Genomic DNA, 16,715 nt, shown 5'->3' on the forward strand with positions numbered 1-16,715 from the left:
CATACATACACACACATGCATACACATACATACACATATACACACACACCCACACACATACATACACATACAACACACACATGCATACACATACAACACACACATGCATACACATACATACACATATACACACACACCCACACACATACATACACATATACACACACACCCACACACATGCATACACATACAACACACACATGCATACACATACAACACACACATGCATACACATACATACACACACATGCATACACATACATACACATACACACACACACACACACACATGCATACACATACAACACACACATGCATACACATACAACACACACATGCATACACATACATACACACACATGCATACACATACATACACATACACACACACACACACACATGCATACACATACAACACACACATGCATACACATACATGCACATATACACACACACCCACACACACACACACACATACATGCATACACACACATGCATACACATGCATACACACACACGCATACACCCACACACACGTGCACACACACATGCATACACACATACATGCATACACACACACACATGCACACACACATACAACACACACACGCACACATGCATATACACACATACACACACATGCATACACACACGCATACACACACACACGCACATACACACACTTGCGTACACACACATATACACACACACTCACACACATACACACACACATACACACACACATACACACATGCACACACACCCAACTCACTGAGAGACTCATGCAAACACACACTAGCACTATTTCTGTTTCATCATCCCTAATAAATAAAAATTGATTTCCAGAGCCTGGGACGTCACATGACAACAGAAGTCACATGACAACAGAAGTCACATGACAACAGAAGTCACATGACAGTGTGAAGTCACAACACCATTAAATTATTATTGTTTACATGATGAAGTGTACCAAAAGCTCCATGAGTGTGTGAGTCTCAGTGTTTAGATGTGTTTTATCTTGCTATACTTTTCTAAAAATAAAATCTTTTTTTAAATAATGTTTTATTGTGTGTGATTCTTTCTGTGTGTGTGTGTGTGTGTGTGTGTGTGTGTTTGTTTGATCACACAGTAACGTGACCTAACTGAGTTTATCTCAAATTAAGCTCAGACTCACGGTTGTGTTTGGTGTGGTGTCGCTGCAGTTCTCTGCATGGCCACACTGGTATTGTGTTTAACGCTGAGCGTGTTTCAGCGTCACAGCATTCGTCTTTTAAATTAAACACATTTACTTCAGAGGGGAATTTATACATATGCAGATACAGAAATAAAGCAATACATTAACACACACATTCACATTTTAGCCCGAGTTCCTACACACATTCCCTCACACTAATTATCATTATCACTAGTAGTAGATCATAGATCATAGATTTTGAATAATTATTAATAACTCACACATTACTGCACACAATATTATTAGAATGTCAGGTGGACAGCTCAATAACTGATATTAAAATTTTAATTTGCACATATTTGTTTTCACACAATTTGCATATTCATAAATTGATGATGATTGTGCACGCAAATGAACACACAAACTGACACATCCCTAAATTGGGATGAGATTCTGTACATCAGCAGCAGCTATTTGTGTGTATGTGTGTGTGTGTGTGTGTGTGTGTGTCCATGCGTGTGTGTGTGTGTGTGTGTGTCTGTGCGTTGTTTACAGGTTAGTAAACATCAGGCTCAAATCTTGTTGGCCCATATTTAGTCACATTGAGCTTTACTTTAAACACTTTAAACGCACACACACTACGCTGCAGATTCCAGACTACACTGACCTTATATGGAACTGTACATCTCTCTCTCTCTCCCTCTCTCTCTCTCTCTCTGTCTCTCTCTCTCTTTGTCTTCTTTTATATCTCTCTCTCTCCCACTGTTCCTGTCTCTCTTGTTTCTGCAGATATCTAGTAGGGTCTTGATGTAGAGCAGAGTCTGAGCTACAGGATTTTCCTCTGTGTGTGTGTGTGTCTGTCTGTCTGTCTGTGTGTTTTCCGAGTACATTAACTCTGATGGAAACACCATCAGGCAGCTCAGTGGTGATTTATGGTGCACTAGAGGAGGTTGTCCTTTTATAGGAAGTTCCATTGGAGCGGTGGGAATGTGGTGTGTGTGCGTGTGTGTGTGTGTGTGTGTGTGTGTGTGTGTGTGTGCGCGTGCACCCAAAAAGGCTGTGACCGTGTGCAGTGTGTGTTAGAGGGAATCTCCCTCACTCTGTATGGGATTCCTCTGTAGATAACCGCAGTGTTGGCCATGTTGGGAGAGGGTGAAGTGAAAAATGCAGACTGCAATAAACACCACATTACAGCTCTGTGTCTGAATGTATGTGTGTTATTAACTACATTTATTATGGTGATGATTAGAATGTATTTAGGTATTAGATTGGGGGTATTAGATTGGGGGTATTAGTGGTGGGTATTAGATTGGGGATATTAGATTGGGGATATTAGTGGTGGGGTATTAGATTGGAATATTAGCGGTGGGGTATTAGATTGGGGGTATTAGATTGGGATATTAGTGGTGGGGTATTAGATTGGGGGTATTAGATTGGGATATTAGTGGTGGGGTATTAGATTGGGGGTATTAGATTGGGATATTAGTGGTGGGGTATTAGATTGGGGGTATTAGATTGGGATATTAGTGGTGGGGTATTAGATTGGGGGTATTAGATTGGGATATTAGTGGTGGGGTATTAGATTGGGGGTATTAGTGGTGGGGTATTAGATTGGGGGTATTAGTGGTGGGGTATTAGATTGGGATATTAGTGGTGGGGTATTAGATTGGGGGTATTAGATTGGGATATTAGTGGTGGGGTATTAGATTGGGGGTATTAGATTGGGGGTATTAGATTGGGATATTAGTGGTGGGGTATTAGATTGGGGGTATTAGATTGGGGGTATTTAACAGTCTCTCTCAGTGAAATATAATGAAGTTAGTGACCTCCTGCTCCTCACTTCCTTTTGCCCACTTTCTGCATAATCATGAGCGTTTTGGCTTTAACTCCGCCCCCTTTGCTCTTAGCCCCTCCTCCCTGTTAGTTTAAATGAAGTGCACATTGATATTTGCTGTAATTTGGACTGCTCTCTGCCGGAGTTTCTCGCTCAGAGTCTCCAAATTACAGCTGTGTGAAGTTCCTCCACCACTGAACACCTTCATCCAACACCTGTAAGTACACTTTTTAACACATCCAACACCTGTAAATACACTTCTTAACACATCCAACACCTGTAAATACACTTCTTAACACATCCAACACCTGTAAATACACTTCTTAACACATTTTACACTACAACCAGTGTGCACTTCCTGTTATAGCTGTAATGCACTGAAAGTGAAGTGATGTTAACTACACACTCGGTGTTCACTCTGTTTAATGTGAACCTCAGTACTGATGTGTGTATGTGTGTCTTCTATATTAGGATTGTTCACACACACACACACACACATCTGGTAAGCAAGTGAATGTAAAGTGTGTATTTGGAGATTAATGTGCAGTAGAGTTTCTGTTAAGTGTCTGCAGTGTGTTTCCAGGCTGTGTGTGTGTGTGTGTGTGTGTGTGTGAGAGAGAGAGAGAGAGAATGTCAGTAATGTGCTTTTACATCACAGGGTTTTGTGTGCGTTTGGGTTTAAGATGCTTTCAGTGAAGAGAACACACACACACACACACACACACACGCTCAAATGTGTGATCAGTGACAGTTTCCTGTTTTACAGTTATTGTTGTTTATTTTATGAAAATGTATTTTAATTACATTCTATGGTATTGCATGTTCATTGTAAAACCTGATAATGCTACACTGTGTGTGTGTGAGTGTTTGTGTGTGTGTGTGTGTGTGTGTGAGTGTGTGTGTGTGTGTGTGTGTGTGTGAGTTCACTGTACAGAAGTGGAGTATAAAACTGTTAAAGTGAAGTTTTTTGGGGAAATGCTGGAGGAAACTCTGTTCGTTGTGTGACAGATGAAATGATCGAGCATAACTAACCAAAGAGTTTCCTGTTCTCCTAATATGGTCACACAATGCTGCTTTCTGTTGAATGATGTGGTAAACAGCACACACACGCACACACACGCACACACACGCACAGAGTCCTGCAGCACAGGTCTCTAACAAACTGCATTTTTTCTGCTGCAGTAGCGACTCTGATTTAGTCGGAAAAACAGCTGTAAAGTTTCTGCAGGTTTAAATTTGAACTCAGTGTCGATTTTCCTTATTTCACCTTAAAAATGCTGAGAAACAGAAGTGAAAAGAAACCAGGAAGTAAAATACCTTTTACACTTCAGTTCTCAGACATTTTACTGCAGTGACACACACACACACACAAACACACACAGAGTACACAGTGGTGTGTGTGTGATGTGACTGTACAGTTCATACTGCAGGTTTATTCGTATAATAATTTAATCTGGCTTTGGAGGGACATCACCTGCCAATTTGTCCTCTTCACCAGTCCACCTGTCTGTCTGTCCACCTGTCTGTCTGTCCACCTGTCTGTCTGTCTGTCTGTCCACCTGTCTGTCTGTCTGTCTGTCTGTCTGTCCACCTGTCTGTCTGTCTGTCTGTCTGTCTGTCCGTCCACCTGTCTGTCTGTCTGTCTGTCTGTCGACCTGAAGTCCCACATGACTTTAATATATATTAATACAATCACAGACTGAGAGACTGAAGGGAATACCAGATTAATTGATTAAATATTGAATCAGTTTATAGTGGTGTGTTTGAGTATCAGCTTTATGAAATTCTATAAAACTCTAATCAGGATTTGAACTGATTTTCATTATCGATTATTGACTCTACTTTTACACTAACAGGTGAGGAGTCTCTCGAGTCGCTTGTAGTTTGTCGCTTGTGGGCGTGGCCTGTCCAGTATTTTTTTTAGTTCAGATGAGAAACAGTAGTAGCTCTGTGTAGCTTCTAAAGCTAACGAGTTAAACACAAATTATTAAATAGCACACTAATCAGTGTGAAAATCACGTGTGTGATTTACGTGTTACGTGCTCAGGTTCATATTAGCTTCGTTTGCAGATTAGATCAGCAAAGCGAGCTAACGGTACTAACTACTTACACTCACCAGAGACACCAACCATCTCTGCTACTTCCTTCCACGCTTTATTTTTCCTCATAACGTCTCTGTACACATTTAATATGACAGAATAAAACGAAACCATGTTTTTGTTTTTTTTTTATTTTTGTGTCAAACAGTAAACAGGAACTAACTGCAGGTAGGAACTGAAGTTGTGAGCGGGGAACTGAAGAAACGTCGGACCTCACGCTCCGTACGATTGGTCTGAGGAATCAATCGAGCCGATTATAACGAATTTGCATAGAATTGAGAAAATCTCAGTTTAAATGTTGCTTGTTGCTTATATAAATAGAAAGTAATCAACCACCTGTTGCTTAGTCAGGTTAGCGTAGTTACATTAGCTTCCACTAATTTAGCACTCAGTTTCATAAAACACACCACTTTACATCAGAATCAACATCAGACTCAACATCAGCTGTTTCAGACTTTCATATTTTATAACTTACCCAGGACAGAGATCTGCTGTGTTCTGTTTTCTAGCTGTTAGACACTAATCACGACGTTACTTTAAATTAACCTGGTGCTCATATTGTTATCGTGAATATTCATTATTAATATGAAAATTACATTATTTAAAGAGATGTAGGATTTTCAAGATTATCGGAATTATAAACAAGTGCACTCTTGAAATTTTGTCCAATAATAAGTGATTAGTTTTTTGCCGTTAGCTGAGTGGTGAAGGTTGTAAGTGATCAGGAGGCTGTGAGTTCAGTTCATTTCTCATTTAGCATTTGATTCTATTTATTTATAAAGTTAGTGAGTAATGAACAACATGAAAAAGTGTCCCACTTTCCAGCTCCGTGCTGAAGAAACGAAACCGCTTTAAAAGAAAAGAGCTCTTACACAACGCGTCCTTCTCAGCGTGTCTAATCAGTTCGGAGTGTAAAGCTGGACATTAGGAGGTTAATGTTCACCACTTCAGGTTTATCAGAGTTGATGTTCTACCTCGTGGTGTCTGAGCTAACGCTAATCCCACCAATGAATCTAACACACTCTGAGAACTGACCTGGGATCAGAAAAGAGCTTTGTGAGTGAGCTGACATGCCTGTGGATAAAAAATGAGCTGAGCATGTCCCAGATACGAGCTAAAAGCACATGATTTTTTTTTCATGAACATTGAGTTTTGCAGCCTGCACAGGAAGATAAACATCATGCTAAAGTGTGGAGCGTTAGACACTAGCAGCGTTAGCATATTGTATCTGTTCTCATTCTGATAAAACTGTAAAGTAAACAGCTCACTCTGTGGCTGAATAAAAAGAGATTTGCAGTGAAAAAGAGATGAGAAGGAGGAGAGAAGAAGGATAGAAGGTTTCACAGGACCAGGGGTCAAACAGCTCCATGGAAAGGTCACGAGTTTTCTAGGCATCATGCCAGAGAGGCTCGCTGAGGCTCAGAGCGCACATAGCATTTAGTTCCTCACCAGAAAAACTAAACCGAGTGATGGAGCTGAAATGAAACTTGTTTGAAATGACTGGACGATGCAGGAAGCCCCGGCCTGATCTCCGTAAACACTCAGTGTGTTTGTTTAAAGGCTAAACGTCTCTCAGTGAGAAAATCAGCTGTTTTTCTGCCATCGCTCCAGAGTTCTGGAGTTTAATGTCAGGAATGTTCACTGCGCTCTCAGACGTTCTCAATAACAAGGCTTTAGATTCAGGTTCTCATCATGTTCCACATGTAGCAGAAGTTCTGATCCTCACATGAAGTTTATAAAAGGAGATTTTCTGAGCATTACTGAGAGCTGCGTTAACGAAAACAAATCCCAACTAAGCTAATTACAACAAACAATAGCTAACTAAACAGAACGAATTAAAACTATGCTAGCTGTACTAGTAACAAACCCTTCAGGAGCATTGTTTAGATTTATTTAAGTGTGTTTATAAATGTTTATACCACAAATATGTGAAATAATTTCTGTTCACAATCACAGTGAGTAAAAAAAAACATCAATTGTAATAGAATTGTTTACAGTTTAACGTTACATTAACTGATCAAATGATTAAATGTCTATTAACTGAACCATTTAAGATGATTTTCCCACAGGACTCTGTGTGTGCGTGTGTGTGTGTGTGCGTGTGTGTGTGCGTGTGTGTGTGTGCGTCTGTTTAAATGGTTCAGTGTTATTAATGTTTAATAAGTGGCAACTGTTTGAATCTCTCTCTCTCTCACACGGAGTATAATGTCCTAACACACTGTCTCCTCAGTGTGTGTGTGTGTGTGTGTGTGTGTGTATGTGTGTGTGTGTGTGTGTGACTCCTCCACCCTTCTGCCGTTCCTGTGTTATCATTTCAGGATAAACGCTGTTTGTGTGTGTGTGTGTGTGTGTTCATGGTGAATAACTCTTCCCTATAAGGAGTGTGTTTGCTCGTTCAGTCGCTCGGATGTTTAACTCCACGCTCACTCGGCCTTATAAGGGCATCACAGCACGCGACTGAACCTCAGCACCCCTACACGCCTGCGGGAAACATGGCTGCAACATACACACACCACTCTGATGGCGTGTTTTAGTCAACATTACTGCCTTCTATTGTGTGTGTGTGTGTGTAGGGTGTAGGTTTTAGGGTTTAGGGTGTAGAACGTAGGGTTTAGGGTTTAGGGGAAGTGAGCAACAGTTTGGTTCCGCCGTCTCATTTCCCAGCTGCAGTTCTCAGACCTAAACTCAGGCTCCGCTGGGAATTGTGGGAATTCTGCAGTGGGCGATGGCATCGCTAGACGTTTAAAGCAACGCCGCTGTGTATGGGTTAAATTAATCTCCCATTAAACCCTGAGGCTCAAATTCCCACCGGATAGTGCATGCTAAAGCTAGCGTTAACCCCTTCCCTACATCATTCAGGGATTTTCTCACACATGAGATTTTTATCTCAGCGTCTATAACATGAGGAAACACGTAACGAGTGGTCTGGATCACACGAACCATTTGAAGACGTGTGTAATTTAAGCTACACAACATGAAATACTGCTCGATTATTTGTGGGATAAAACCGAGCGTGAAATTTTGCATGTTTAAGCGATTAGTTTGCTACTTTTCAGTGAACTTCAAGTGTGTGTCATATTTTAACCAACTTCCTCCAATTAATCTGATACATCACTTCACATGCTGCTGTTATAATGAGCTCCACTCTTCTGGGAAGCTTTCCACTAGATGTTGGAGCGTGGCTGTGGGGATTTGTGTTCATTCAGCTACAAGAGCATTAGTGAGGTCAGGCGCTGATGTTGGGATGTCGAGGAGGTCTGGGGTTCAGTCGGTGTTCCAGTTCATCCCAAAGGTGTTCAGTGGGGTTGAGGTCAGGGCTCTGTGCAGGACACTCGAGTTCTTCCACTCCAACCTTCACACACCATGTCTTCAGGAGCTCGCTTTGTGCACAGGGGCATTGTCATGCTGGAGCAGGTTTGAGTCTCTTAGTTCCAGTGAAGGGAAACTGTAAAGCTACAGCACACAGAGACGTTCTATACAATTGTGTGCTTCAGACTTTGTGGTAACAGTTTGGAGAAGAACCACATATGGGTGTGAAGGTCAGGGTGCACATACTTTTGGCCATATATTGCTGGCACAATAGCACACAATCTACCTAGCACAATATCATGTTTATGTAAGTAGATAATGTTAAAGTTCACATGACTGATTTAGATTTAAAGCTTGTGTGGTTTGTCCACACTCAACAGAAATAAAACCATGTGTGTGTGTGTGTGTGTGTGTGTGATATAATGTACAGACAGTAAAGAAATGTGTGTTATAATGATCGGTCTCTGCAGTTGTCCCGACCTGACGGCAGGATGAGTAAGAAGACCCTGAGCGAGGATGAGAAGTTCCTCTTTGCCGATAAAGACTTCTTCAACAGCCCTGTGGCGCAGGCTGACTGGGCCGCCAAGAAGCTGGTGTGGGTTCCGTCGGAGAAACATGGCTTCGAAGCGGCCAGCATGAAGGAGGAGAAGGGCGATGAGGTGCTGGTGGAGCTGGTGGACAATGGCAAGAAGATCACCGTCAACAAGGACGATGTCCAGAAGATGAACCCGCCCAAGTTCAGTAAGGTGGAGGACATGGCTGAGCTCACCTGCCTCAACGAAGCATCTGTTCTCCACAACCTGCGCGAGAGATACTTCTCTGGCCTCATCTATGTAAATACACACAACTTAACAAGTTTCACTACAGCACACCTCCAATACACACACACACCTCAATGCATCAACACATTACATGAGAAGCTGTCAACAAGTTAAACCTCTTCAAAGCAACACGTAACACCTCACCAAGCTATAAATTCTTTGTGTGTGTGTGTGTGTGTAGACGTACTCTGGTCTCTTCTGTGTTGTGGTGAATCCTTACAAAATGCTGCCGATTTACTCAGAGAAGATCATCGACATGTACAAGGGCAAGAAACGTCACGAGGTTCCCCCACACATCTACTCCATCACTGACAATGCCTACAGGAACATGATGCAGGGTAAAACACACACACACACACACTTGTGTTTCTGTACAGCTGGTCTGTAGCTTGTTTTCATTCTGACTTTTCATGTTACACACATGCAGTACAGGAAACTGCAGCATTAAACTTCATGAAGCTTCTTAATGACACTGAACACAAGCGTGATAATCTCAGTGGATTAATGAACCTTATTTAATCAGATACAATAATAACTCTAACTATAATCATAATAATCAGACGGTCAGTACAGGTGTATAATAATCAGACGGTCAGTACAGGTGTATAATAATCAGACTGTCAGTACAGGTGTATAATAATCAGACTGTCATACAGGTGTATAATAATCAGACTGTCAGTACAGGTGTATAATAATCAGACAGTCATACAGGTGTATAATAATCAGACTGTCAGTACAGGTGTATAATAATCAGACTGTCATACAGGTGTATAATAATCAGACGGTCAGTACAGGTGTATAATAATCAGACTGTCAGTACAGTGTATAATAATCAGACTGTCAGTACAGGTGTATAATAATCAGACTGTCATACAGGTGTATAATAATCAGACTGTCAGTACAGGTGTATAATAATCAGACTGTCAGTACAGGTGTATAATAATCAGACTGTCATACAGGTGTATAATAATCAGACGGTCAGTACAGGTGTATAATAATCAGACTGTCAGTACAGTGTATAATAATCAGACTGTCAGTACAGGTGTATAATAATCAGACGGTCAGTACAGGTGTATAATAATCGGACGGTCAGTACAGTGTATAATAATCGGACAGTCAGTACAGTGTATAATAATCAGACAGTACAGGTGTATAATAATCAGACGGTCAGTACAGGTGTATAATAATCAGACAGTCATACAGGTGTATAATAATCAGACGGTCAGTACAGTGTATAATAATCAGACGGTCAGTACAGGTGTATAATAATCAGACGGTCAGTACAGTGTATAATAATCAGACAGTCAGTACAGGTGTATAATAATCAGACTGTCAGTACAGGTGTATAATAATCAGACAGTCAGTACATGTGTATAATAATCAGACGGTCAGTACAGTGTATAATAATCAGACAGTCAGTACAGGTGTATAATAATCAGACTGTCAGTACAGGTGTATAATAATCAGACAGTCAGTACATGTGTATAATAATCAGACGGTCAGTACAGGTGTATAATAATCAGACGGTCAGTACAGGTGTATAATAATCAGACAGTCAGTACAGTGTATAATAATCAGACAGTCAGTACAGGTGTATAATAATCAGACGGTCAGTACAGGTGTATAATAATCAGACGGTCAGTACAGGTGTATAATAATCAGACAGTACAGGTGTATAATAATCAGACGGTCAGTACAGGTGTATAATAATCAGACAGTCAGTACAGTGTATAATAATCAGACAGTACAGGTGTATAATAATCAGACGGTCAGTACAGGTGTATAATAATCAGACGGTCAGTACAGGTGTATAATAATCGGACGGTCAGTACAGTGTATAATAATCAGACGGTCAGTACAGGTGTATAATAATCAGACGGTCAGTACAGGTGTATAATAATCAGACAGTCAGTACAGGTGTATAATAATCAGACAGTCAGTACAGGTGTATAATAATCAGACAGTCAGTACATGTGTATAATAATCAGACGGTCAGTACAGTGTATAATAATCAGACAGTCAGTACAGGTGTATAATAATCAGACTGTCAGTACAGGTGTATAATAATCAGACTGTCAGTACAGGTGTATAATAATCAGACTGTCAGTACAGGTGTATAATAATCAGACAGTCAGTACAGTGTATAATAATCAGACAGTCAGTACAGGTGTATAATAATCAGACTGTCAGTACAGGTGTATAATAATCAGACGGTCAGTACAGGTGTATAATAATCAGACAGTCAGTACATGTGTATAATAATCAGACGGTCAGTACAGTGTATAATAATCAGACTGTCAGTACATGTGTATAATAATCAGACAGTCAGTACAGGTGTATAATAATCAGACTGTCAGTACAGGTGTATAATAATCAGACTGTCAGTACAGGTGTATAATAATCAGACAGTCAGTACAGTGTATAATAATCAGACAGTCAGTACAGGTGTATAATAATCAGACTGTCAGTACAGGTGTATAATAATCAGACGGTCAGTACAGGTGTATAATAATCAGACAGTCAGTACTGACATGAACACATCCATATTTACTGCCCCAGTGCAGAAATAAATACCCCCCACACACACTCCACCCTGACACGTACGAGCCGTGTCTCATATAAATGAGCTTTAGGTTTTAAATACCATGAAACACAAATCAACACTACAGACCGCTGTTTAATCCACCAGAGAACACATGGTGCTAAATGTACTGAATGTGAGTGTGTGTGCTAATGTTCACACACTTGACACACTGTGGTTAGCATGTCGACTTGACAAAGTACAGTGTGTGTAAATTGCAGTTTTACACACACACGTGTGCATGCTTGCACACACACATGCACACGCACACACACGTTCTGTTCACTAAGAGTCTTGTTAAATTTTCTGTGTAATTACAGAACACTAAGTGCACTATGATATTAGCGTTAGCTTAGCGCACTCGTGTTCAGTCACTAGTTTAGGATCAGGGTTAGTGTTAAGGTTTAAAGTTAAGTGTACAGTGTTTAGTGCATAGTATACTGCATAGTGTTTGTTGTGTAGTGTTTAATGTATAGTGTTCATTGTGTAGTGTTTAGTGGATAGTGTTTATTGTGTAGTGTTTAGTGGATAGTGTTTATTGTGTAGTGTTTAATGTATAGTGTTTGTTGTGTAGTGTTTAATGTATAGTGTTTGTTGTGTAGTGTTTAATGTATAGTTTGTAGAGTTCAGTGTTTACTGTTTGGTATAAAGTGTTTAGTGTATAGTGTCTGTGTGAACCGTGTGTCATCATTTAGTGTACAGTTGGTTAAGGTGTAGTTAGAGGTTAGTGTGTAGTTAGTGGTTAAGGTGTAGTTAGAGGTTAAGGTGTTGTTAGAGGTTAGTGTGTAGTTAGAGGTTAAGGTGTCGTTAGTGGTTAGTGTGTAGTTAGAGGTTAAGGTGTAGTTAGAGGTTAGTGTGTAGTTAGTGGTTAAGGTGTAGTTAGAGGTTAGTGTGTAGTTAGTGATTAAGGTGTAGTTAGAGGTTAAGGTGTAGTTAGTGGTTAGTGTGTAGTTAGAGGTTAGTGTGTAGTTAGTGGTTAGTGTGTAGTTAGAGGTTAAGGTGTAGTTAGTGGTTAGTGTGTAGTTAGAGGTTAAGGTGTAGTTAGTGATTAAGGTGTAGTTAGAGGTTAAGGTGTAGTTAGAGGTTAGTGTGTAGTTAGAGGTTAGTGTGTAGTTAGAGGTTAAGGTGTAGTTAGTGGTTAGTGTGTAGTTAGAGGTTAAGGTGTAGTTAGTGGTTAAGGTGTAGTTAGAGGTTAAGGTGTAGTTAGTGGTTAAGGTGTAGTTAGTGGTTAGTGTGTAGTTAGAGGTTAAGCTGTAGTTAGTGGTTAAGGTGTAGTTAGAGGTTAAGGTGTAGTTAGTGGTTAAGGTGTAGTTAGTGGTTAAGGTGTAGTTAGAGGTTAAGGTGTAGTTAGAGGTTAGTGTGTAGTTGGTGGTTAGTGTGTAGTTAGAGGTTAAGGTGTAGTTAGAGGTTAAGGTGTAGTTAGTGGTTAGTGTGTAGTTAGTGGTTAAGGTGTAGTTAGTCGTTAAGGTGTAGTTAGTCGTTAAGGTGTAGTTAGTGGTTAAGGTGTAGTTAGAGGTTAAGGTGTAGTTAGAGGTTAAGGTGTAGTTAGTGTTTAAGGTGTAGTTAGAGGTTAAGGTGTAGTTAGTGGTTAAGGTGTAGTTAGAGGTTAAGGTGTTGTTAGAGGTTAGTGTGTAGTTAGAGGTTAAGGTGTAGTTAGAGGTTAAGGTGTAGCTAGTGGTTAAGGTGTAGCTAGTGGTTAAGGTGTAGTTAGAGGTTAAGGTGTAGTTAGAGGTTAAGGTGTAGTTAGAGGTTAAGGTGTAGTTAGTGGTTAGTGTGTAGTTAGAGGTTAAGGTGTAGTTAGAGGTTAAGGTGTAGTTAGAGGTTAAGGTGTAGTTAGTGGTTAGTGTGTAGTTAGAGGTTAAGGTGTAGTTAGTGGTTAGTGTGTAGTTAGAGGTTAAGGTGTAGTTAGTGGTTAAGGTGTAGTTAGAGGTTAAGGTGTAGTTAGTGTTTAAGGTGTAGTTAGTGGTTAAGGTGTAGTTAGTGGTTAAGGTGTAGTTAGAGGTTAAGGTGTAGTTAGTGGTTAAGGTGTAGTTAGAGGTTAAGGTGTAGTTAGTGTTTAAGGTGTAGTTAGTGGTTAAGGTGTAGTTAGTGGTTAAGGTGTAGTTAGAGGTTAAGGTGTAGTTAGTCGTTAAGGTGTAGTTAGAGGTTAAGGTGTAGTTAGAGGTTAAGGTGTAGTTAGTCGTTAAGGTGTAGTTAGAGGTTAAGGTGTAGGTAGTGGTTAGTGTGTAGTTAGTGGTTAAGGTGTAGTTAGAGGTTAGTGTGTAGTTAGTGGTTAAGGTGTAGTTAGAGGTTAAGGTGTAGTTAGTGGTTAAGGTGTTGTTAGAGGTTGGTGTGTAGTTGGTGGTTAGGGTGTAGTTAGAGGTTGGTGTGTAGTTAGTGGTTAAGGTGTAGTTAGAGGTTAAGGTGTAGTTAGTGGTTAGTGTGTAGTTAGTGGTTAAGGTGTAGTTAGTGGTTAGTGTGTAGTTAGAGGTTGGTGTGTAGTTGGTGGTTAAGGTGTAGTTAGAGGTTGGTGTGTAGTTGGTGGTTAGGGTGTAGTTAGAGGTTGGTGTGTAGTTAGTGGTTAAGGTGTAGTTAGAGGTTAAGGTGTAGTTAGTGGTTAGTGTGTAGTTAGTGGTTAAGGTGTAGTTAGTGGTTAAGGTGTAGTTAGTGGTTAGTGTGTAGTTAGAGGTTGGTGTGTAGTTGGTGGTTAGTGTGTAGTTAGAGGTTGGTGTGTAGTTGGTGGTTAGGGTGTTGTTAGTAGTTAGTGTGTATTTAGTGTGTAGTTTGTAAAATGTACACTAGTTATGCAGGTTTGTTATTTTATAAACGTGTGTGCGTGTGTAGTGTAAAAGATCCAGTTCACAGCTGAAATCCCACAATGCACTGCAGCAGGAGAACGTCCAAGTGATGTAGTCTAGGGGATACAGAAACACCCATAATGCACTGCAGGGAACAGGGAGTGACACATTCTGTAGTGTTGTTTTAAACACTTCATTTTCACTGAAGTTCACACTGTGTGTGTGTGTGTATGTGTGTGCGTGTGTGTGCGTGCCTGTGTGTGTGTGTGTGTGTGTCAGATTCAGTTTCTGTGCCCTAATTAGGAAGAGAGCAGTGAACAGGCAGTGTGTGTGAGTGTGTATGTGTGTGTGAGTGTGTGTGTGAGTGTGTGTATGTGTGTGTGAGTGTGAGTGTATGTGTGTGTGTGTATGTGTGTGTGTGTGAGTGTGTGTGTGTGTGTATGTGTGTGTGTGTGAGTGTGTGTGTGTGTGTGTGTGAGTGTGTGTATGTGTGTGTGAGTGTGAGTGAGTGTGAATGTGTGTGTGTATGTGTGTGTGTGTGTGAGTGTGTGTATGTGTGTGTGTGTGTGTGTGTGTAGATGTCTGCCCAGCTTCACACGGAGTGTGTGTTTACAGCAGAGTTTGATACAGAGCAGCGCACTACACTAATACACTCAGCACACAGCGTTTGGGACACAGCCATGCTCGTCTTTACCTGAAAGCCTAATGACTGTTTATGTATTTCTCTGCAGATCGAGAGGACCAGTCTATTCTCTGCACGTGAGTGGACCAACACACACACACACACACACACACACACACACAGCTCGATAATTACAGGAAGCCAATACTGAAGAACTGAACCCCGCTGTACTGGTTTAGATTCTCGTTCAGTCTCAGTAAAACTCCAGCTGTGAGTAAAGTGTTTAAATAGTGTTTAAAAAGTGTTGAATCGAAAGAGTGTATGATGGACATGACAGAAAGTGTGTTTATAAATGTTCCAGAGGGAACGAGGAGGAAATCTGCCCTCTACACTGATCTTCATTATATTCTCTCTGTGTGTGTGTGTGTGTGTGTGTGTCTGTGTATGTTACAGAGGTGAATCTGGTGCAGGTAAAACAGAGAATACTAAGAAGGTGATTCAGTATTTGGCTGTTGTGGCATCATCACACAAAGGCAAGAAAGACACAAGCGCTGTACGTATAACACACACACACACACACACACATACACACACACTCAACAATACATTATATTATATACATGTATAAAAGATTAGAGTTCTAAAGTTATATTTAAAAGGTCAATATTTAAATATATTAATATTTTCTACTGGTTATTTGATGGTTTTTAGCTCAGTGACATGCTAACGTGTCTTACTGCTTCACTCAGGTCTGAATGATGAGTCATAATCAAATTATTGTATTATTTATGTTTGCTTTTTGTGTGTGTGTGTGTGTGTGTGTGCTGAGTGAGAGTGTGTATAAATCTAATCATGCAAGATTATTAAACAGACAACTCAGCTAAGCTAATGTTATTGCGGTTAATACAGAGTGAATGGTAATGTTGTGAGTTAGCATGATGTGAGGTGATTATGTGATGCTAACTGGAACATTAGCTTCCATTCTGACCTGATTAGCCGCTGCTTGGTTGCGTTGCTTTCATGGAGACAGAAACGTCTTTAGTTTAACGTTTGTCTAATCGATTTCCCCTGAATAGCAACATGCAGGACAGCAGTTGGCCTATGTGAGTAAAGTGAATGCTGGAGTTCCTTTATGTGTGTGTGTGTGTGCGCGTGTGTGTGTGCGTGTGTGTGTGTGTGTGTTACATTCGGAAACCTGCATGCCCTGACCAATGACTGTGTATATGGTGGACAACGTGACAGCAGCTGAAAGCAGAAGCCAAACCGACTCTGACGCCCTCTAGTGGCTGCAGTACAGTTTTTAACGGTCATTGTTGAAGGGGGTGTGGCCATCACAAATATGGGAGGGCAAAAGATGGACAAACTGACCCATGTTTTATTAGTTATTAGTTTTAGAATAGTTTTATTTTAGTTCATGTTTTTATGTTAATTTTCACAACACAGACTTGCTGAAATCTGCTTTAGACACTCAGCAGAAAAACTCCTTACAGCTAAACCC

General features: G+C 40.5%; 2 protein-coding genes across 4 annotated transcripts in view; both read left to right on the forward strand.

The window, feature by feature from the left end:
• The window catches only part of cep20 (centrosomal protein 20), a 10,851-nt gene extending 9,793 nt beyond the window's left edge, over positions 1-1,058 (forward strand). The window contains exon 5 of the mRNA XM_053231234.1: positions 847-1,058. The gene's annotated coding sequence lies outside the window, so the exon portion shown is untranslated. The remainder of the gene's footprint in view (positions 1-846) is intronic.
• A 2,025-nt stretch (positions 1,059-3,083) lies between these two features.
• myh11a (myosin, heavy chain 11a, smooth muscle) overlaps positions 3,084-16,715 on the forward strand; it is a 35,432-nt gene continuing 21,800 nt past the window's right edge. The window contains exons 1-6 of one of the 3 annotated variants that reach the window (XM_026911475.3): positions 3,084-3,225; positions 8,887-9,249; positions 9,419-9,575; positions 15,327-15,354; positions 15,671-15,770; positions 16,294-16,320. In XM_026911475.3, coding sequence (XP_026767276.1) covers positions 8,908-9,249; positions 9,419-9,575; positions 15,327-15,354; positions 15,671-15,770; positions 16,294-16,320 — 654 coding nt within the window. In that variant the 5' untranslated portion in view covers positions 3,084-3,225; positions 8,887-8,907. Of the gene's footprint in view, positions 3,226-3,312; positions 3,319-8,886; positions 9,250-9,418; positions 9,576-15,326; positions 15,355-15,670; positions 15,771-16,293; positions 16,321-16,715 lie in introns of those variants that run through there. The other 2 variants (XM_053228037.1, XM_026911476.3) reach the window with 2 other exon arrangements.

Source organism: Pangasianodon hypophthalmus, chromosome 2 (genome assembly GCF_027358585.1).
Source record: "Pangasianodon hypophthalmus isolate fPanHyp1 chromosome 2, fPanHyp1.pri, whole genome shotgun sequence".
In the NCBI taxonomy this organism is placed as follows: domain Eukaryota; kingdom Metazoa; phylum Chordata; class Actinopteri; order Siluriformes; family Pangasiidae; genus Pangasianodon; species Pangasianodon hypophthalmus.